This window comes from Gymnogyps californianus, chromosome 1 (assembly GCF_018139145.2).
Source record: "Gymnogyps californianus isolate 813 chromosome 1, ASM1813914v2, whole genome shotgun sequence".
Taxonomy (NCBI): Eukaryota; Metazoa; Chordata; class Aves; order Accipitriformes; family Cathartidae; genus Gymnogyps; species Gymnogyps californianus.
The window spans coordinates 124,527,080-124,549,536 of record NC_059471.1 but is presented as its reverse complement, the minus strand read 5'-3'; the positions used below and the strand labels follow the sequence as shown (position 1 = coordinate 124,549,536).

Sequence of the window (22,457 nt, the reverse complement as noted above, 5' to 3'; positions counted from 1 at the left end):
GAAACCGATTTTAACAAAGCAGAAGATGCAGATGAGCACCATCATTACTACACAGGAGACAGAATGAAGAAAACAAAAAACACAGTAAGACCATTTCTATCTCAGGCCTCTCAAGGTTTATTACAAACAAGCACCTCAAGGAGGGAAATACTGAAAATTGTGGATAATGACCTTACCTTGACTCACACATGGGAGATCTTGCTTGACTGTTATCACAGGAAAAATTACTGCAATACTTTCTTTTTAAGGCAGTTTTTAATGTAAAACTAAGAATAGATAAAGAGCACAGAGTCCTGGGTATGCCAGTGAAACTAGGAGTTCCAGTGTGAGCAGCCTTGTAAAGAAACTAAAAAACAAGGGACCTATATAACAAGTTAGATGGAATATTACAGGTCTCACTCCTCAAATGACTGCTTGGAAGCTAGACTGTAATTGCTTTGACCAAAACAACCAGTCTTGTAGTTTGGCTTTGACTGTTTTCCAAGTGGAATAAATGGCACATTTCTCAAAAAAACCTGTGACAATTTTCTCAGTATAAAAATTGCAGAATTTCCATGTGGAGGATGAAAAATTAAATTGGCAGTTTAGTTCATGCTAGCACATCCCTTTCTCTCATTTTTCTTTGCTAAGAAATGAATGACATTTTCATTAACATACAAAACTACCTCGGCCTGCATTAAAGAAAATGGGTGAAGTTGAGATTTACAAGATCACAAACTACCCCTAAGATACAATCATAGAATAATTCAGGTTGGAAGGGACCTACAAAGCTCATCTGGTCCGGGCCCCTTTTCATGACAGGGCCAACTTAAAAGCTACATTAGGTTACTCAGGGTCGATCAACAAGCACAGCAGTTACAGACACTCACTGCTTGAACAACAGAGTAAAAACTGAGTAGCTCAGTACTTGGTTCACACTAACTAGAAGAAAGAAGGATGAATGGAATTTGGCTATTATTTCACTCATTTAACAAGTGAAGGACTAACTGAAGGATAAAGATGGCAAAAACTGCAGAAAATTTGGTGTGTGTTTAAGTGTGATACTGAAAAGAGGGCTGAGTGAAATGTGACCTGGATCTATTCTAAAATTCTTGGAAATAATGTAAAGGGTAACAAAAGCTAACTACAGTACAAAGTTGTAATCAACAGCTGTGTATATGTGACTATTAGATCACAGAAGCACACCTATAATAGAAATGCTTAAGCAGAAGACATTCATAAAACAAGAGACAGTTTTCCTCTTCACGCACCAGTTATATCCAATTACCTATCTGTATAAGAAGGATATATAGAGTTATCTAGCTCACATAGCATAATATGACCACTAAAAACCACACTACATACTTTGAGAGATTTCAGGTAAAAGTTACAATCAAAAGCAAAATATCTGATGAAATTAAACAGAATTCTAGATTGGACCCAGACAGCAGCTTAGTGCCAAGAACAGTAGCAGTTTCAAGAACTCTGACCAACCAAATAAAGAATATCAAGATTTTAACTTTCCAGGTTACTTAAACTATCAGAAGTTTTCTAAGATGTGATAGTGAAATACTGCAAGCACCATATTTGGCAATTCTCCAGGTGAAAAAGAGGCCAACGTACTCGTCCTATAAGGAAAAATCCTTTAAATGAATGTGATGTTGTCAACTGTCAGGCATGCCTTACTGTGAGAGAACAGCATGGGTACAATGTGCCTTTTCTTGGGCAAAAAACATAGGGATCTTAGCGCTCCAACAAATCACATTGTACAGGAGCCTTTAGAACCTTTTTCTTTTTAAAAATCAAGCACTTGTGTTGGAAAGCAGCTGACTGTGCCCCACATTTATTTAAAGGGTGTATGTCCTCACAGTTAGACAGATTTTCAAATCACTGTTTTACTTTCATCTCAGAGTCTTGATGTCTTGCAATCAACTCACCAAGAACACATAAAGCTGGCATATATAAGACAAACGAGATACGACAAACTGCCATAATATATACAACTTTATTTGTTTAAAAGTAACCCTCACAAGTTGTTGTATGCCTATGAAAGTCCATTTTCATTTCCATATTACCATGGTATGAGTCTGTTAAAACCAAAGACTTGATAACTGTACTGAAAGTCAGAACTCTCTTTCTTTTTCAGCCAGTGCATTTTTTTCTGGATCTAGTCACTTTTCAGACAGCTAAATGGACACATAGAATACTACATGATAATCCTCTGATTCAGATAAATTTGTATCCCATTTATCTTCTATGTTTGTACTTACTGACAGTTGCAGTCACAGATGCAATTTTTCATGAGAGACTGTAAGAGTCTCTCATTGCTGCCTCCCTAACACTGTCCAAATTTCTTAAATATTCAAAGTCTGGCCATTAGCTCCCAATCTTTAAAAGCTGCCTTGTCAAAAGGCCAGCTCAAAGGAAGAGGGGTGTCTGGCTTACTGCAAAGCTTCCCAGAGGTGTAGCAGTATGACCTATTTGAAAGAAGAATGTAAAAGAGAAAAGCAAACAAACAGCATGATCTGGCAGGCTCAGATGCACCCAGTTTTTCCCTGCTGCTTGTTCTGCCCCTTCACACTGAAGAGTTGTTAGTCTTGCTTCCCTCCTGCTGGATGTGGGTGATTAACTCTTTAGCTTCTGGGCTAGGCACTAACATATGCTACCTGATGTACCTCAACAGGATGATAGACCTTGGGCAACGTGACTGCAGACCATCTTTGTCATGTACTGCTCCTCAGGAGCGTACATCTGGAGAATTACAGGCTTGAACTGTCTTGCTGCTATAGGACCTTTCTGGTTTAAATCTACCCATGGAGACTGAGATACCACATTCACAAACATTTTTATTGCTTTTGGAAAGTCTTTGTTTAGGTCTGTCTGGTTTAGATCTGTCCTGAACTGTCTTCAGCTCTGGATGCACTGAACCTTCAGAGCAGCATAGGGGATTCACACAGCCTCACTGATGGCTTCAGGAAAGCTGGAAAAAATAGACTCACAAATTCAGCTTCTCAGCTTCTCCAAAGCATTTCAAGGCCAAGAGGTTCTTCCCCAGTTAATCCACCTTCTGCTACTGAGCATCTCTCTTTCCATATACTTGCTGGTAGTTTTGTAAATGTTGATCATTTGCGAAAGGGATTTCTTTTTCTCTTCCAAGTTTCTTTTCCAGCTCCACCTCTTCTACAGCTCTTTCCTTTAAGGCTAGTTATGAAAAAGTCTGCTTCCCAGTCTTAATGTATTACTTGATGAATTTGCAGACATTTCAGGGACTCTGTTAATCAATTTACTGAGCTCTGTTCCTCCTATTTTCAGTTTTGTCCACAGGTCCATTTTCTTCATCTAGTAAGCAATCAGCTCCTGACAGACAGGAGACTTTTATTATGGACATATGCCATTCCTTGCAACACTGATACTGTCTACATGATGCCAACTGTCTTAATCACTTTCTTATTTTCCCTGAATTTAGTGTGCCAACAAGCCTGGATTCAAATGGTAACAGTAACAATTTCTTGTGCTTCTGCCAAAGCTCTCAAGGTGTCCTCAAAATTAGGAAACAAACATTTTGAAATGAGAGTTTAATCGAACAGAGCCACTCTGAGAAGGACTTTATATCCTTCAAATCCTGTGAGACTCGAGGGACATGCACCACTGCAATTTATATCAAAGGTTTTCAGTTTCGGGTGATGGCCTCCTGAATCCAGCAAGACTTTCACTGTCTTTCCCTTTTGAGGTTGGGGGGGGATAATAGCCACCACCCGATCAGGGAAAAGTTATCCCTTTATGTCTTAAGTCAGCCTCCACCAGTCAGTACGGATCTCATATCTAGCTTGTTGTAACAAAATCCACGCTCCAAAAGACAGCTTTTCTCCATCGTCTTTGGTCTGCTCTTGCTTGCCGAAACCCAAAAGTCCTCTCATAGGATTGACAGAATTGTTACTAATGAAAGTTAAGAACCATCTTATCTGCTTCTGCATAGCTCCTGCCTTCCTTATGACCTTTCCAATGGTTCTAGCTGGGTCTGCCTGCCTCCATCTGGCTTCCTTTCTGAACAAAGAGCAGTGTAAAAATGCTTTTCTCTTTTGGCCATCTGGACATTGCTCTCAGCATCAAGGACTTTTCTTTGCTTCCATGTCTTTTCTACACTTAACCAAATCCATCCCATTTCTGTCACCGTATGTGACACAAAGAGTTCAAGTGTGTAATGGAAGAGAATCTCGTTACTAACACACAGTTCTTTTCAAGGATGCAACTGTATTATTTCAAAGCAGAACTGAAAACACAAACAGCATAGCCTGACAAGTTTAGCAGCACCTACTGCCTTTCTTAGTCACTACTCCAGAAATATATTGTTTTGCTGCGTCTTCTAAGCCTTCTCAACTGATTGAGGAAGAGACTGAGGAAACTGATGCTTGGTCTCCAGTTGTATTGCTAACATATCCTAATTGCCTCTTAACAAGACATAGCTGCAGTTCACCTTTCACAAGCCACATGCCTTTAAGAAATAACAGAGATACTCTTGATGCAATACACAGCAATTCTAGCCCATCTTACGAGTTTTGGAGTCAGTCAAAGAAGCTTCCCTAGCCTTTCTTTTCCAATTCTCTTCCCTTCCCCTCCACTTTCTGCAATAGTTCTTCATTCCTCCTCCTAGGAGCTGCTGGTCACAAGTACAGGAGCTAAGAACCAACATCCCAGATTAAACCACACATTGCCTAAAAATAAAGGTTCAAGATGGGTTCTATGCAGAATTTTGTGCTGTGTTACCAATTGTGTTGGGTTTGTGTGGTGGGGTTTTGTAGCGGGGGAGGGGCTACAGGGGTGGCTCCTGTGAGAAGCTGCTAGAAGCTTCCCTGGCTCCAAGTCGGACCCGCCTCTGGCCAAGGCCGAGCCCATCAGCAACAATGGTAGCACCTCTGTGATAAGATATTTAAGAAGGGGAAAAAAAGACTGCTGAAAAACCTGCAGCAGAGAGAGGAGTGGGATGTGAGAGAAACAGCCATGCAGACACCGAGCCCAGTGAAGAAGGAGAGGGAGGAGGCGCGCCGGAGCAGAGATTCCCCTGCAGCCCGTGGTGAGATGGCAGGCTGTCCCCCGGCAGCCCATGGAGGGTAACGGTGGAGCAGAGATTCCCCTGCAGCCCGTGGAGGACCCCACACCAGATCAGGTGGCTGGGCCCGGAGAAGGCCGTGACTGCGTCGGAAAGCCCACGCTGGAGCAGTTTGTGGAGGACTGCAGCCCGTGGAAAGGACTCGCATTGGAGAAGCTGGTGGAGGGCTGACTCCTGGGGGGGGGACCCCATGCTGGAGCAGGGGAAGAGTGTGAGGAGTCCTCCCCCTGAGGAGGAAGGAGCAGCAGAAACAATGTGTGATGGACTGACCACAACCCCCATTCCCGTCCCCCTGCGCCTCTGGGTGGGGGAGGAGGTAGAGGAATGGGGAGCAAAGCTGAGCCCGGGAAGAAGGGAGGGGTGGGGGGAAGGTGTGTTTTTAAGATATGGTTCTATTTCTCATCATCCTACTCTGAATTGATTGGTAACAAATTAAATTGATTTCTTTTTCCCCAAGTCGAGTCTGTTTGGCCTGTGACCATAAGTGGTGAGTGATCCCTCCCTGTCCTTGTCTCGACTCATGAGCCTTTTGTTATATTTTCTCCTCCCCATCCTGCCGGGGGGGGAGGAGTGAGTGAACAGCTGCGTGGTGCTTTGGTGCCGGCTGGGCCTAAACCACGACACCAATTTAAGGATAATAATAGAAAAGGGCACTTTATCTGAAACAGAAAAATCCAGTTACCAAAGCCAAATGGATGGTCTTACAGGAAAAAAACGTGTCACTCATTAACTTTCTGATGCAATCAATAAGCAACACAAACAAAGAGCAAGTGGTTTTCTTCCCTGCTCTGAATTTTACCACAAAAAAGAAGAATAATTTTTGATGAGTTTTTTTTTTTAAAGAATGATAATGCTTATTTGGACTAGTTGCATGAGATGTATGCCATCAACTGGAATTCACTGACCCATTTTTAACTTGCCAGCTGTTTCAAGACACTGAAAGAAAACTACATATACAGGATAAATGTATCTTTCCTCTCCATGGTGCAATGCGATAGTCAAGCTTCGTACAGTGGCCCCACTTGCATTCTAGTATTTGAATGAACATCCATCTAAATAAACAAGCAGCCTACGTCAGTTGTGCGAGCATCCTTAAAGCCCAGAGAGAGACAACTGTACATATAAATCTTGATCTCACATATCAGGTTAATATTTCTCATGTTCATCTTGTTTCTTTATCTGCTAAATTCAAGAGATTTTTTGATAAAAAGCCATACATTTTCTTACACTTGACTGTTAATCTTTCTGATAGAACAGGTCACTTCTGTAGTTTGTCCAGACCATAAATACTCTTGGAAATTTCCTAAAGATTCCTCAGATGTGTCTTATCTGTTAACTTAAAAGAAAGCAAAACCAAAGCATACCTTTCTCCTATCAGAACAGGAGTAAAACCAATTTGGTCTTATATACATATGTATTTTCATTTGAAGTGGCAGACAGCTGACAGTCTAAATTAGTTGGATTAACTTAGAAAATTATTTTATTTAATTACCTTGTGTCAGGTTTTAGGTTTTCCACAGTAGAATGGGTTTGATTTGTAGTGATAATCGATTTCTCCTTTTCACCATCACTTGCTCCATTTTCAGTTGACACCACCTCATACTCTGGAAAATTACAGTAAAGAAAAATTTGCTTAAATAACAGCTCTTACTTGAGCTTTTTCATTGCCCTCTCTTTTCTCATCTGATTTCCACTCCTACTGTCTAATAGGCTCTCAGGACATCTTGTGTGAACCAGTCTGGACATTAGTGTGCTAAAATGGCTAGGAAAGAGATCCAATTCCAGATTGCTGAGTGCCTAGCCCTTCATCCTTCCTCATAATTCAATTACGGGATAGAGGGTACTCAACATCTCACCTCTGCCCAAAGGTACACTAGTGAAAAAATTCCGAACACAAATAAGTATAAGCATTCTGCCGTTTGAATAAAAAAGTATCAAAGATGAAAGTACAGTTTCTAAATGCTTAAACTTTGATTAACTTAAAATAAGACCTATATTTTTAAGATTCCCAAAGGAAACTGCCCAACTAACTTGGATTGTGCACTTAGGGAATGTGCCAGTTTAGAATGAAATAATTTTGCATAAATTTATTTCTGTATTTATGTGATTTATAGAGTCTCGCTAATTTCTTTTCATCTCACTGGGATGTATCATCAAGCACAAGCCATGCACTGAACAGGGAATTAACAACAGACATTTGGGAAGAAGATACTCCTTCAGTCATAGCCCTGTCCAAGATATAGTCTCTCTTTAGCAGGCAACCTCTGTCCCAATTCATAACAACCTCTTCTAATAAATACACTGAGTATATTGCTAATTTTCCTCTCTTCGCAAAGAAATTCACAACCTCCACAGCCCCTTCCTTTTCCCTTCCTAAAACCTGCCTATAATACCAAGTGCAGCTTTGCTAATCATAAGCTAGCAAAAGAGAATGTTTTCAAAGAACATTTGCAATAAGGATTTAGATCTACAGCACAATGAATAAAGTAGGTAGTATACTGTGAGGACAGAGACCACCTATCAACAGATACAAAACCTCTAGAAAACTACTTTCTGTCCTGTTTTTTTCTAATGATACTATTAATTTTCAGGTTCTTAACTAAATGCTAGCAAGTTGTAGGGCTTTTTTTTTTGCAAAATTTTTTAGTTCTCAATACAAGGAGACCCATTTGTTGTCAACACAGAAAGATAAAACACCTGCAATGGGATTCAGTGTTAAAAAGGAAAAACACTCTCTTAATTGTTGCTGGACTCTCAGATCCTCACTCCTAGTAAAGGTAGGAGTGTATTGGGAAGCATGGGAGAGAGGGTGGATATCCACTGCCTTAGGTGCATCCAGATAGAGAATGAGTAGATAACTTTACAGGAATTCAATCTTTCTACCTTCTGCCAGTCCCAAGTCAATATGTGATTTGAACTTTTTAATTCATTCAAGTTGGAAAAGAAAACACAGCACATGTGAATGGGCATGCAAACATGTGCGCACACACACACGAAGAACTCCTGAGTGCATCCAGTACCTGCTTGTTACTCAGTGCACAAGACAACAAACTGCCCTATATTTCTGCGGCAACACAACAGGAGTAGCAGAGCACCAGCAAAATGGTCTTGGTTCCTGACATTTGCAGCCTTTATGAAAACAAGGAGGTAAGCTTGATGACTGTTTTGATTATTATTTGTCAGACCTTTCCATTACTGAAGTACAATTTCGTTTTTAGGAATACCCAATACGATGAAACCCCTTGTGCATAGCTAAGTCAAGCAAAGTAACCGTTTCAAAAAAATGGCTCAACAAATTACATTTTCTGCTTCCACAGTTCTATCTGAAACAGATAGAAACACATTAAAAAAAAGATGTGATGTCTAAATCAGATGGTTGAAAAAACATGAATAAACTACAAAAATAAAAAGAGATGACAGAAAACTTGATTTAAGTCTGTCTGAACAAGTAATATCATACTGGTGCCAATATGAAATAATAATTATTTTCAGAAAATGGGATTCAATGCCTTCTCTTGAATTCAGAAAGTGTCCTTGGATGAGTCATTAACCGAGTAATTTTCTGAAGTTAAGACGAAGGAGACAAGCTCAATGAGAGTATTTCGTAAGCTACAGAGTTCAAACATTTTGTACTACACATTGAAGTTAAAAAGAATGAAGATGGTATTTATGGGAAAGCTGTTACATCTAGATAGGAAGATAGCTGGATTGAAAACTAAAGTTTCTCTCAGTGAAGCAAAATGAGTATTAGTCACATATTCTGCAGAAGGTTTTAATCTTCTTTTCTGGAATGGGGAAGGGTATGCCAGGTGTCTCAGTTATCACAGAATAGTGTTATAGAAGAGAAGAAACTTCATGGAAAGTTAACTTTTACAAATGCTGATTACAACTGAACAGAGAAAGGGTTTCCACCTAAAGTCGCAGAAGAAACAGTGAGTATTACTTGCTCTATATTTCACAACACGCATTGAAAAAGAAAGGAAATAGTATCAGAAGGCAATTAGGCCTTGCTCTCATTATTAGATGATGTGCACTGACAGGTTTTACCAGCTATAGTGGAAATGTTTCTCTATTTTTGCAATATAAATGGTTGTGCTGCAGTGGCCTGATTAACATACTCAAGAAAAACAGCAGGTCTACTTCCAAGAAAACATGCAGACTAAATGATGTTATCTGATCTAATCAAGCTAAGGACTGGTCTGCGGAGGAGGCCTCCAAATGACAACAGCAACAAAAAGGCTTTTCCCTAAACAAAAAAAAAGCATTGCAGAACTGCCTGGAATGGGAAGTGTTCACAGAGAGCCTATCCTCAGCCTAATTCTAAGGTTAGCAACACTTCCTTTTCTTCCAGGATGAAGCACACCGTGGAAGGCAGGTAATAATTCTTCTCTCTTGTTGATACTTTTTATTAGCGTACTGTCTCTTTTTATTCCCCTTTTAATCCAGCAGAAGGGCTAACTTACTTTCTCTTTACCAGAAGAAAAAAGTGCAGGCTAATTTTTGTTTTGAGTGTCCCTTTGGTTTTGCATTTATCATTTTTCAAAATGGTGGGGAGAGCAAGAAAGAATAGAGCCTAAAGCTAGTCATTATTTCTAGAAAATCAAGGAAGGACTAATTTGGGGAAGACAGCGGCCTTGCTTGTGACAGTCACCTAATTATACCCCTGCACTGAAGTCTCTCATGACGTGCATATACAACAACACCTGAAACATCCCACTTACATGCTGAAGTGAATGGCTAATGATCAAGTCTTAGTCCTCACAGTTCCTAGTCTTATCTGTTCTACTCACCTGTAATGCAACACAGCCAAATCCATTTGGTCATGGCTGTGATGAGCCAGTGATTTTGCAAATCAAATTTTTATGTCCATGGTAAAAACAAAAGCCATTTTCCTGACAGTACAGAAGAACCATAATTTTCAGTTGTTAATTAGTTTAAATGTTCAATTTTGGTAAGCTTGTGTTGATATACAGAAGACGACAGAAAAATTATGAATGGTCGTCTTGCATGCTTACCTGTCTATGTACTGATTCCTGCATGACTTACACAGATTCATTCTCAACACAAAAACCTTCCTTTGGAAATGAAAAAAACAAATAGATTCTTTTAACATAGAGAACTTGGTGACCCTATGGTGGGTATAGGAAGTATTGTGCTGGCAGAGTTCTACTGACTTACTAGATGGATGTAAGGTTTCATTGTGTCTGGTCCACTGATCAACAACATCCTCAAGTCAAGAAAGATGTCTACATTATGTGTATGCATCGATATAATAAAGACTACTGTCACATTGCTAGAACTTCTTGACTAGATCTTACCAGATCCTGTACACAGAGAAGCCAGAAATTAAGAGAAGATACAGTCATACTTCTTAAGTATCTTTTTGTGTCATGACTGACACCAATTATATAGTTGTGAAAATCTTGTTCTAATCTAGTAGCATTTTCTTATCCACACTGGAGTTGACAGTAGCACAAAATAAAAGCACTGGGGTATAAGACTCCCTTGGGATTAAAGTATATTTAAATGGCATAAAACCACTGTGAAAGTAAAAATAAGCTGGAAATACTGTATTCTGATACAATGGAGGAAAGAAATCAAACCAACCGGTAACAGTGTCATTGTCTGGTTTTTCCCAGTCCAATATGACGAAAGTTGGACAGCCCTCAACAGTCACCACTGTGAGGTTAGTTGGAGGATTTTGTGGAGGACGAGTAGGTTCTTCCCTGCTGCCAGCTTCTTCTTGAGGAAAATGTTCAAGAGAGCTTGTGATAGAGCAAGGCACATCATCATCTTTCTTCATGTACTTGACATGGGGGGCTGAGAGCAATAGGAAAGGGCTGTTATTCAATACAGAGCGTTTTTACAAAATGTCAATGCCATTTCACCTAGTGCACAACTTCCATCTCAGGGCACCAAGTAAAAGTCCACACACCAAGTCAAACATAAATGTTTAAGAATAAAAACCGTACTTCAATATTAAGCTGCTTGTTGGGTTTTTTATTGTTGTTAGACCTGGAATCTGCACTGCTGTCACCCCCTTCCCATTGGCACCACTGATGAAGTATCACTCTGAAGGTATTAGTGGGTGATACGCACTGTTTGAAAGAATTAACTTCTGTCATAAAATAGGACAATTAACTTTAGTCCTTCTATAGTAAAATGACACTACAATTCCATTTGCAGCTTTTGAGTGCTATGCTAATACAAAGATGTAATGCCCATCACCACTTTATTTCACCAGAAAGAGTAACAAGTTTAGTCCAGAGTCATTCCATCATTAAACTTGCAGTTTCTAAAGTGACTGTCAAAATCTTAACTATTTTCAGTGGTACAGGACCAAACCTTGAAACAAACCTTCTGAGGCAAATGTCTTGTACTCTGCATCAAAATTAGGAAGATTACTGAAGACAAACACATTAGTTCTAAAATTAAAACTTCTGTTGGATGTAAACAATAAGCTCTCGCAAGAAAGACAATGTCTTCAGAAACATGGTGTCTCTTACCAGACCAAGAAAAAAACCTGAAAAATCTTTTGGTACAAAAGCACTTCTTCCTGTCATCTTACCTTGCTAAACTCTCTAGATTACTGCAACAGCAATAACTTGACTACTTTATCATCTAGTCTTAACTTGACTACTTTATCATCTAGTCTAGTATATGTTACCATATTGCTAGACTATCTGAATATGCACAGCCTGGAATGAGAGGTGAGGCATATATGATGGGTAGATATCCCTTATGGTAAGGTGCACTGGTATTGGGGCAATACCTCTCCAGGTACGCTTGCAAGCCCACAGGAAGATTTTCATTTGGTTTGGTGGAATGTGAACAGTGTGCCGTTGTACTACTGCTGGCATACAGGAAGAGCCACAACATGTTTGTGGGGAAGACTGTAAACTAGGAGGTGGTAGCAGGGAAGAAAGTAGAAATAAAATTTAGTCAAGAATACACTGATTGTCTGCACTACAGCCCTTTCATCTGACACTAAAGTGAAACAGACTCAAACGAAGTTTTTGCCTTCAAATAACCAAACAAGATAATTTTGATGCAAGATAGGTCAGTCTTCATACATTCCCCAAATAAAAATACCATAGCTATTAAAATCCTACCTTGGTACCTTGGTTTGCCTGAAGAATCTGTTTCTGATGTAGGACTTGAGCTGAAGACAGTTGCATCAACTGTGGGAAACACAGTTATAATTTAATTTGCAATCAATACAAAGTTTCAGTGTTAGAACTGCAGCATTTCACAGTTCATTTGGCATTTTAAATCATGGTAAAGCTCTTCCATGGTAGACCTTTGCTGACAGATCTGTCTTTTCCTTTTAAGGACTCCATTTTGGCTGTGATGCTAAGTAAACCCCATACTTACTTGCTAGTATAAAGATAGCCATAATCAGAAATTACAGACTTCATGACTGCTGCTGAATTCAGTTCATGCAATATATGCAAAATGCTCTTTAGACCTTTTAAAAAGGGTCTTTTTGCACTGCACTGGCTGTTTAGCTTGGAGCTTGTTTCGTGTTCATAGAATATATAGTACTATGATGTTGGCACATGAACTTCTCTAAAAATAGTGACAAGGAAATCACAAATTCTGTCTCCAGAGTGTACAACTTCCACAAAATTTGAAGGAAATTGAAGGCAAATACACTGGTGAACAGAAATGTGCTAAAGCAGTCGGGATTCATGACACTAGTGTTGTGTTAAATAGCCACTATACTGAACAGAATCTTCTCTTAGATGCAAATACTACAATGGACCTCAATGGACAAAGCACAATTTATTCACAAGCATTTTTTAATAAATCTAGCATCCAGCTTGCTTTACTGAGCACTAAGGGTCACAGTGAGTTCATGATCATTATAAGGAGACAAGAATTTCAGTATTACTATAAATCCAGGAAAATTAGAAACAGCAGCATTTATGACAATATACCTAGAGCCGCACACTTTGGCTCAAGAATTCTAAGCACACACTCCTCCAAACCCGTTCTTGTATGCCACTTTGAGGAGATTTAGGTCTGAACTTGTAGTTAACTCCCAATTTTATAAAGGGCAAATTACCAAATAACTGCTATGTTTACCCTATTACATTTTTTTCTATTTAAACGGTGGCAGTTTGATCAGATAGCTAGCAGGATATCACAACTATGTTGAGCACTATCAGTCACTGTCAAATAATAATTTGAATTTATGTCCTGTGCGAAAAGAAATGTTCAGGAAAAGAAGTGCCTTATGTACTCCATTCACAGATTTAAAGTAGCCACTGAATAGTATTGAAAGCCTACTAAGCATGTATTGATTTCTAGGAAGATGGAAGGGCCATCATCTTCTCATTTACCAAGGTGTGTATCAGAAGACGGCCAGATGAACTCAGTCAAGTTAGAAAAGTCGCAAAGTGGCATAAAGGAAATCAGAATCACCCCAGACAGAATACTTCTTATATTAAATATACAATGCATCAATATAGTTTAGGGAAGGGAAGCAAAAGAAAAAAAGGAAACCTTTATGTTCATGGGGAAAAAAAAAAAGAAAGAAAAAAAATGAAACCAGAACTGTCTGTAATATGCTTACCATAATACTCTGGAGTTGCAAAAGCTGTTGGCATCTTATATGACGTTCCTGTCCTCACAGGTGTTGTTGGTCCAGCGGGTTTAGCTATGGTGACAGAAGGAGGAACTTGTGGCAACAAGGTATTCACTATTTAAGAGAGTGAAACAGCTTTCGGATTTTCTAACAGAACTCAGATTTGTGACAACTGCTTCATGAAACAAGTACTTTCATTTAAACTATGATACTCCCTCAAAGCTTATACAACAGCTTCCAGCTGGATTTAGGGAAGTTCCGAGTTGTCCTTATTGCCAATATAACCTGCTCCTGAAACCCAGTAAGAAAATTCTTTGCTACTTGGAGATTGTCTTGGAGGACTTCAGTCAGCTAGAATATGACCTGGTTTAATGCACAGAACCATCCTACACAGACTGGTAAAAGGATGCAAAATGACCAGCATTGACATTTCTGCTTCTCAAATAAAAGAGCACATTTCTTCATGAATTTTAAGACAGAATAGCTGAAATCAGCAACTGAAACTTGGATTCTTCCCTCAAATATAGGTAAGGTCCTTTCATTTCTGCTCTCAATACAGCATATATATTAGCAAGGCTGGAGCTGGAACATGCATAATGATAAACATCATGTCCTTAACTATGGTCTGCATTGAGAGTTTAACCACAGAACAGTACTAGAGCTTCCACTAAATGAAATTAAGATGCATTTCAGATGAAGGTAAGAAAAATGCAACCAAGTCCAACATTTTCAACATTTATAACACTACATAATGCAAGGGAAAAAGCTTTCTTTCTGAACTGATCTATTCTGTAGTAGACACCATAAGTTTTGACAGAAACTGATTGATACAGGCAATATTCTCTCCCATAATTAAATAGCTACTTTAAAAATTATTTTAGATTATGTGACATTGCTTTTACTCCTCAGCTGTTATCACCTAATAAAGAAAACAGGTTTCTAGGAGGCAAACAATCCATGGTAAAGGATGTCTTGATTGTTTTCAAAATAGCTGTAAAAGACAAGAACTACATTCACAAAACATGCAGATACTCCCAGATAACCACTGCATGACTGTGAAATCTCAACCCCCAAAAAGTCAAGAACTACATAATGTAGTTACCTTCCCTGCGTATATGACACAGAACATGGTGACTGAAGGCAGAACTCTGGTGAACCAAGTTTAAAACAACAAAAATCCTTACTTTCCATTAATTTCCTTAATAAAGTGGAAATTTACGAAGATTCTCACTAGAGTCCAGTTTCACAAAGGTTCTGGAACTCTCTTGTTTCCTTTTCTTCCATTCAGGAGACTCTTAATGTCTGCATAGAAACCTTCTCATAATACTCATCCACTGGATGAGTAAGAAAGATGGAGGCAAGGAATTAATCACAGTGTTAATGAGAAAGAGAAACAGGACAGAATTATGAAAGGGAAAATCCAAGAAGAACATTGAGGCAAATTTTTCCTGTTAGTACTGTGGAACCGTCTCTCCAGGGAACCAGAAGAAACTCAATTATGATGTTTAAAACTAAGCTGGATAAAACACTAGGAAACACAGAAAAAGGAAAATCTGCTACTGGCCCCACAAGGAAGAACCAGATCATCTAACCAATTTATTCCATCTTGAATGCCTAGGAAGGTATGGTAACTGCTGACTACCACATAACCTGGCCTCTGGTGTATGGAAAAAGGGTGAAATTTCAAAACACTGGTAAATTAATTAGACACTTAATGGGCAAAATTAGCGTAGACCCCATTACAAGCAAAAGAAAATGTATCAGGTCAACATTTTTTTATGCTACAGTGTAAGAGTGACAATGTCTTATGTTCTGTTGTAGCTATTACTAAGGAAACACCACCGATCAACAGCAAGTACAGACACAACATTTTGATCTTGGCTCTGCTGTTGAGTAACTACACAGCTTGTTTCATCCAGCTTGGATATTCTTGCTTCTAATCTGCTGCACAAAATACTAAAGAATTATTTAGGTCTTAAGTGCCTTAATAGCACACAAAGCTCCAAATGAAACAAACAAACAAAAGCCAACAGGAAATACAGCAGAGCCAAGACCTTTCCATTTCCAGAGAACTAGAGAGTAATATGAAGAGGGAAGCATTTCTTTTGATGCTAAGCATAATGAGATGATAGTTTCTGACTACTTGGAATAACGTTAGCCTAAGGATTCTTATATAGAATCCACAGACAAAACATACATAAGGATACTGAATATCAGCTTCAGGATAAAATTAAAATAAAATAGAAAATGTGAAAGTTTCTGTGTGCTCTTATACTGATACAGAGAAGCAGGAATACTGTAGCACAGGAATGAAGCTAAACTCTTTGCACATGAAATAACTCAGCTTGCTCTACCTCCCAGTGCAGTTAGCTTTCTGGGTGCCTATTAGCTCGTTATTTGCAGTGGTTAATGGATGTGCCATATATATGGGACAGAATTTCTTTACAAATAACCAATTGGGAGTATGCATTGAAGCATAATATTCAATATCTCCCATCTGACACTCACATTAAGTAACTGCAAATGGTATTAGTAGACATGAAATGTTCTTAAGGCTTATCTTCTTAAAGGATGACTTGCATTATGCTATTTTGCTTTCAACTCCCTTACTAGGGATGATTTTGACATAACTGGGTTAGGAAAACAAAAGGAAAACAGAGTTTATGTATGAAGACAAAAGACACAAGGCCTGTATGTTCCAGAAGACTAGTTTCTATAGATATCACAGATTAAAGAAAAAGAATCTATACTATAAAATTCTCCTATACCCTTGCTAGTCAGTTCAGTATTATCTCACACATAATAAAATATTTACGCTGAAAAGGCTGAGATACCTGGACTGCCTGGTTTACCAGTCACGGTGTTTGGAGGCAGAGGTCTTCTTTGTATTTGTGTAGGCTTGACAGGAGGTATAGGAGGATGCTGAGGGCCAGGTGATGTAGTTACTAAATGACATTACAAGAAAGTGTTATTAATTATTTAACCTCAAATTCCATAACATTAGAAACCTATTACAAGTTATATTTTGACTTCTCAAACAATGTTTCATATCTGATTTAGTATCAAAAGTGGAGAGATGAGGTTAGGAGCTAAAATAAGTTGTATTTTCAGCCTTAAATTCTTTGGGACATGTGTGCCACAGAGTATTAAACCAAGCTGACACTGAAAAAATGTAGCTGCTTTGGCATTTTGCACAAGTGTTTCAGCAATACATTTTCTGTGTAGTTACTCATTTCTGTCAACGGTAATTTTTTGGCAGACAACAGGATACTTCTTCCCACAATAAACACCACCTCAGGGTACTTGGAAACATCTTCAGTATCCTACTCATAAAATTTCTGATCTTTTGTACTTTCTAACTGATAAAACTGGTCACCCTCAGCTTGAAGCAAAAGATGTAGCAAAAGGGAAATTATCATTAGGGTCGTTTTATTCTATGCCATTCAAAAGTGAAAAATGAAAAAAGTCACTGTCACTTCATGCGCTGACATGGCTAGAGACAGTTATTGTGTTAGAAACTCCTGAAACACCCAACTAGGTTGTTTCAACGTGCAGTTCCAGCCAATATCTATTAAATTTATCTGGTAAGGTCCTTTGACAGTGGGGTCTGAAAGGAAAACCTAAGCCTCTTAAATCATACTTACAACACATTTGACTGTATTTTCCAGGCAATTATAAAGGATTTTATTATGCAAAGGAAAGGCAAAGGAAAAGATTTTTCTTCCACTATTCACCTTTGCACTTATTTCCTTAAGAAAAAAAACCCAGGAGATATGTGCAACACATTTACGTAACAAAAGACTTTTTGTACCTAACAGAGGGAAATCCTCAAGAGTAATATAATTCTTATAATGCTGCCAATGTCAACAAATATGCAAGTTGCCTGACTGAGTTACTGGCTACACACAGTACCTCTGGCCCTACATATCAGACCTTAGTTTACCCTATAAATAGAGTGACTGTGGGCGAGAAGGGAGCAGATCCAAAGACTCATTTGGGAGAGCCTTTTTAGAAATATTTACAATATGCAAACAGGAACATCTCCGTCTTTCTCTGTTCCCTCTTCCTTTTGGACTTTTGCAGTTCACTTATAAAACACATTTTTTTAAAAATCCCTCAGATCAAGACAGGAAATAATGCTCTATCTAATTCAGGAAGATGTAATAGTTTTGAAAATAGCATTTGTAGGTTTCATATTCATTCTTGATCCCCAGATGGAGATGAAAAAAATGTGCCTAAAGACCTGAAAAAGGGTAATAAATTTTTGTATATATTAGTCATCGTACCCTAGATACTATTACATGGTAGTATCCATGATTAATTTTCCCCCTGCCCATATTTAGGGAATGGGATTGTCTGAGATATTTATGAGGTAAAAACGTGCAAGTATTGACTTGTCAGTGGTTTCTATCATACGTTCTGAACAACACAACCGCAACAGTTACATGCAAGCCAAAACATCACATTCAGTGGACTCTCTCACAGTTGAAACTACTATACTGCACTCTGGAAAAACAGGAATCCCTACTCTTCCCTTCTACTACTTCCACAGTGATTTGGGTGATGGTCTATGATGCTACCAAATCTAATTAACAACGTGTGGAGACTGAGCTTGTAAACTAGGACACACAATAGAATTTAGGGATTTTGTGACAGTGTAGATTCTTGTGAGGGCAGCGGCATGGTGAACTATTAGGATTTATTTAATCTCAGGGGTTCTTCGTGGACCAGGAATGTATTTCCTTGACTCTGTCACTCTTCATGAAAAAGGAGGGCGTGCAGCCTCTTAGGACAGATTCTTAACGCATCAAGCTTAATTCTCGCGTGCTGTAACCTATCTTTTTCATTTCTTGTAAGTAGCATAAATATAAATTTTTCAGTTAACACACACTAAGGTTTCAGAAAAAGTAAATGTATTTAAAAGCAACGTCAAATACTGGCTAACTTATAGCAATATCTGGTTAATCAGCCTCACCTCTTTGCCTGTTAAGATCGTGGAACAGATCCTCCCGGAAGCTATGTCAAGGCATATGGATGACAGGGAGGTGATTAGAGACAGCCAACATGGCTTCACAAGGGCAAATCGTGCCTGACTAATCTGGTGGCCTTCTATGGCTAGGTGACAGATGGATTCAGAACAACCCTGCAGAGAAGGACTTGGGGATATTGGTAGATGAAAAGTTGGATGTAAGCCAGCAATGTGTGCTTGCAGCCCAGAAAGCTAATTGTATCCTGGGCTGCATCAAAAGAAGCGTGGTCAGCAGGTCGAGGGAGGCGATTCTCCCCCTCTACTCTGCTCTCATAAGACCTCACCTGGAGTACTGCATCCAGTTCTGGGGTCTCCAGTACAAGGAAGACATGGACCTGTTAGAACGGGTCCAGAGGAGGGCCACAAAAATGATCAGAGGGCTGGAACATCTCTCCTATGAAGAAAGTGTGAGAGAGTTGGGGTTCTTTAGCCTGGAGCAGAGAAGGCTCCAGGGAGACCTTATTGCAAAATTCTGTACTTAAAGGGGACTTAAAAGAGAAATGGAGAGAGACTTTTTAGCAGGGCCTGTAGTGATAGGACAAAGGGTAAGAGTTGTAAACTGAAAGAGGATAGGTTCAGATTAGATATCAGGAAGAAATTGTTTATGTGAGGGTGGTGAGACACTGGAACAGGTTGCCCAGACAAGTTGTGGATGCCCCCTCTCTGGAAGTGTTCAAGGCCAGGTTGGATGGGGCTTTGAGCAACATGATCTAGTGAAAGATGTCCCTGCCCACAGCAGGGGGGGTGGAACTATTTGATCTTTAAAGATTTCTTCCAACCCAAACCATTCTATGATTCTATAATTCTGAATTTTGATATACATATTAAGGTCTCATGAAGAGAGCTAAAATCACAGAAGTGTACAAGAAAATTACAAACCAGTAGTAGCTAATTTCACAACCATACTCAACTGTCTTTTATGACTATAGTTCAAGGTATTGGCTTACTTCAAAGCTCTAAAAGCTTAATTTTAAACATCTAATGTCATAAGATGAGTAAAAGCAGATGCAGATGTTCCTTCAAATCTATGTGCATAAAAAAACCTTCCAGTCACAAGCTGGACTTACTTAAGTACACACCACTGCCTGACATTCAGTAACAAAAAATGCAGAGCACCATCCTTGTTTTCAGTTTACAGTCTGCATCCAGCTACTACTAATAGTATATCACACTGGACTTAATTTTTGCAAAGTACAATCTTCAGATTGAATAAACTTTAAAAAGATAAAACATCAGAACTCAGCTGTCAAGATAGGCTCTTGTCTTTGTGCAGGTAAATTAGGTGCAAAGGAAATTCAGTAGGGATTAGGCGCAAACAGCAGTTTATAAATTACTTAGAGGCATATCTTTGTATCTGTGTTTTTAAATCTAATAAAATGTTTTCAAAGGAAAACCTAACTAAAAAGAGCAGCTGCAGCTGAATAGTAAACCCAAGGGTAAAACCAAAAAGATTTTATTTTCAGTTAGTTTTTATGCCAGTAAAAAAGCACAGCTAAAACAAGCTCTATTCTTGGTTATGCTTATGAAACAAAGAAATTCTCTACATGTAGGGGTGTTTACATGTTTGTATGTATGTTTGTGTGTATACATGTGGCATACAAACACACTCTATACTACAACTTTTCAGTTGAAACAGAAAATTTCTAAGAAGCTGACTAGAAAAAAATGAAGTACAAAAAGTCTATTTTTGAAGGCCTATTTGGGGAAGCTGTCTTTCAGTAAAAATATTTTTATCGTTTTGAAAATATGATTGCAAGACTTGCAAGAAAAGTAAAACTGACAAGCCTGGTATAGCACATGTAAAGAAACCTGTAACCTTATTTACTCCACATTGTTATTTTGCTTCAAGCCTAACGTAGTTTTCCTAACAATCCTAATATTCAACAAAACTTTCTCATAAATGGGAGGACAATTAGGTTATGCATTCACCTTATTCTCCCTTGCTATGTAGAAACTATTAGTATGAAAAAAATCAGTGCTTACAGTATTGTGGCTGTTTGATCATAAGGATACAACACTGGTGGTGGTAATTTTTAATATATGGCATATGTTAGTGACTAAGTAGTGACCATGAAATATTCTTATTTTTATCTCTTTTAGTAGTATCTTGAAACCAAGAGAAGGTGTATTGATGGGGATGACTAAGAATTATCTTCTCTTCTTAGTGGAGGTGCTTTTTGTGTAGGAAAGGCAGTGTTTTTATTTTTCATAACTGTTAAAATTTGCTATATTGTCTTCTTTTATTAACCTTACCAGAAATTGGCTTTTCCCAGGTATCACTATATTCCAAAGGTTTTTCCACATCCACTCCAATTTGTCTGGCAATATCCTCAGGTGTATATACATAATCTGTGAAACAAAGGAAATGAAATAAGTATCTACAGTGCAGTACCAAGTCATGGAATACTTGTATATTGCATATGTTCAAACTCTAGCTACCATTAAGTGCAGAACTGGCATATATGGCCCACCTGTGTTTTTACTGATAACTTAGTGATATCCGTTATCTTCGTATTCAAGTAACTAGAAAGTGATCTGGGTCTAGAAAGTCTGCAATTTAATTTTAAACATTCCTTGAAAAAAGTATATTTGGAAAGAGAGAATTAATAAGATTAAGAGATAACAGATGAGTTAAACCAAGATTATATGTGGAAAGCTGAGTACAGAGAACATTCTAGTTTTTCAGCATACAGAATAAAATGTTCATTGATTCTTGCAAAGGGCAAAGTTCTCCTTCTCCTCAAAATAAGATCTTCAGTTATCCTCCATATGGAATAGTTAGAGGAGTTCTGAACCAAACATATACCGTATTTGGAGTACTGGAGGCAAAGTGCATGTAAAATTCAGTTTGTATGTAAAAGAAAGTCCTACTTAAAAGTTATATAAACACATTTTAAAAAACCTGAAGTAAATGGCATTAAAAAGATCAACACAACTACTCCTGGTACTGAACAACTGTTTCACATGCTGATATTTATAGGACAGCCAGACTATTAAATTAATATGTTTTCCCTATACAAAATAAGTGTATTTACTTTATAAAAAAATCTATATATGGTAGAGTGAGAAGATGCATTGCAATTTCATCACGTTTGTGAAAAAAACCCCACTCTTTCTCATGACATAAGAAAAAAAACCCCTGAAAGTTAAAGTATTAAAAAAAAATAATCTCAAAATTAAATTAATTCTCAAACTCCAACCCTATACCAACACTTCAACCAAAGATTTCATAGGTTTATAATCTGGTGCTCAGTTTGTTTTGAGATTAAACTAGTATTTTAACAGCATGAAGCAGATATAATTTTTCAATTATTTTACTATTTGGCCATTCTTGCTAGGCATACCTTAGGAATCCACAGTCCATAGTATGGACATGTTAAATGATTTACTTGAGATTAAAGTAATGAGACTTGTAGTAAGCTGGGAACAGGATGCAGGTCACCCGGTCCCTGTGAGTAAAATTTCTAAACACATCATGTGGTTTTATATAACTGCAATTTGTCTTCAGGTAACTAAAGTGATTAATCAGATCTTCAGATATACAAAGCACCAGAGTGCTAATCAATGTTCCACGTGAATGGTGTTCAAGGAAGAAGAGGCATGAGAAGACCAGGACCAGCTTTAAAAAGAAAAATAATCTTGTACACCACGGGTCATAGAGTGTATTTAGTTTCTTAGCTTCATCTCACAATCAACACATCAACAAAATGTAGTAGCACATTGACTAAATCACACTAAATCACACTAAATCA

General features: G+C 38.3%; 1 protein-coding gene across 1 annotated transcript in view; it reads right to left on the bottom strand.

Moving 5' to 3' along the window:
- Positions 1-22,457, bottom strand: part of ABI3BP (ABI family member 3 binding protein) — a 165,366-nt gene that overhangs the window by 16,576 nt on the left and 126,333 nt on the right. The window contains exons 47-52 of the mRNA XM_050915143.1: positions 20,959-21,054; positions 16,511-16,621; positions 13,665-13,748; positions 12,199-12,267; positions 10,694-10,906; positions 6,579-6,690 (exon numbers count right to left, since the gene is read on the bottom strand). Of these exons, the coding sequence (XP_050771100.1) occupies positions 6,579-6,690; positions 10,694-10,906; positions 12,199-12,267; positions 13,665-13,748; positions 16,511-16,621; positions 20,959-21,054 (685 nt within the window). The remainder of the gene's footprint in view (positions 1-6,578; positions 6,691-10,693; positions 10,907-12,198; positions 12,268-13,664; positions 13,749-16,510; positions 16,622-20,958; positions 21,055-22,457) is intronic.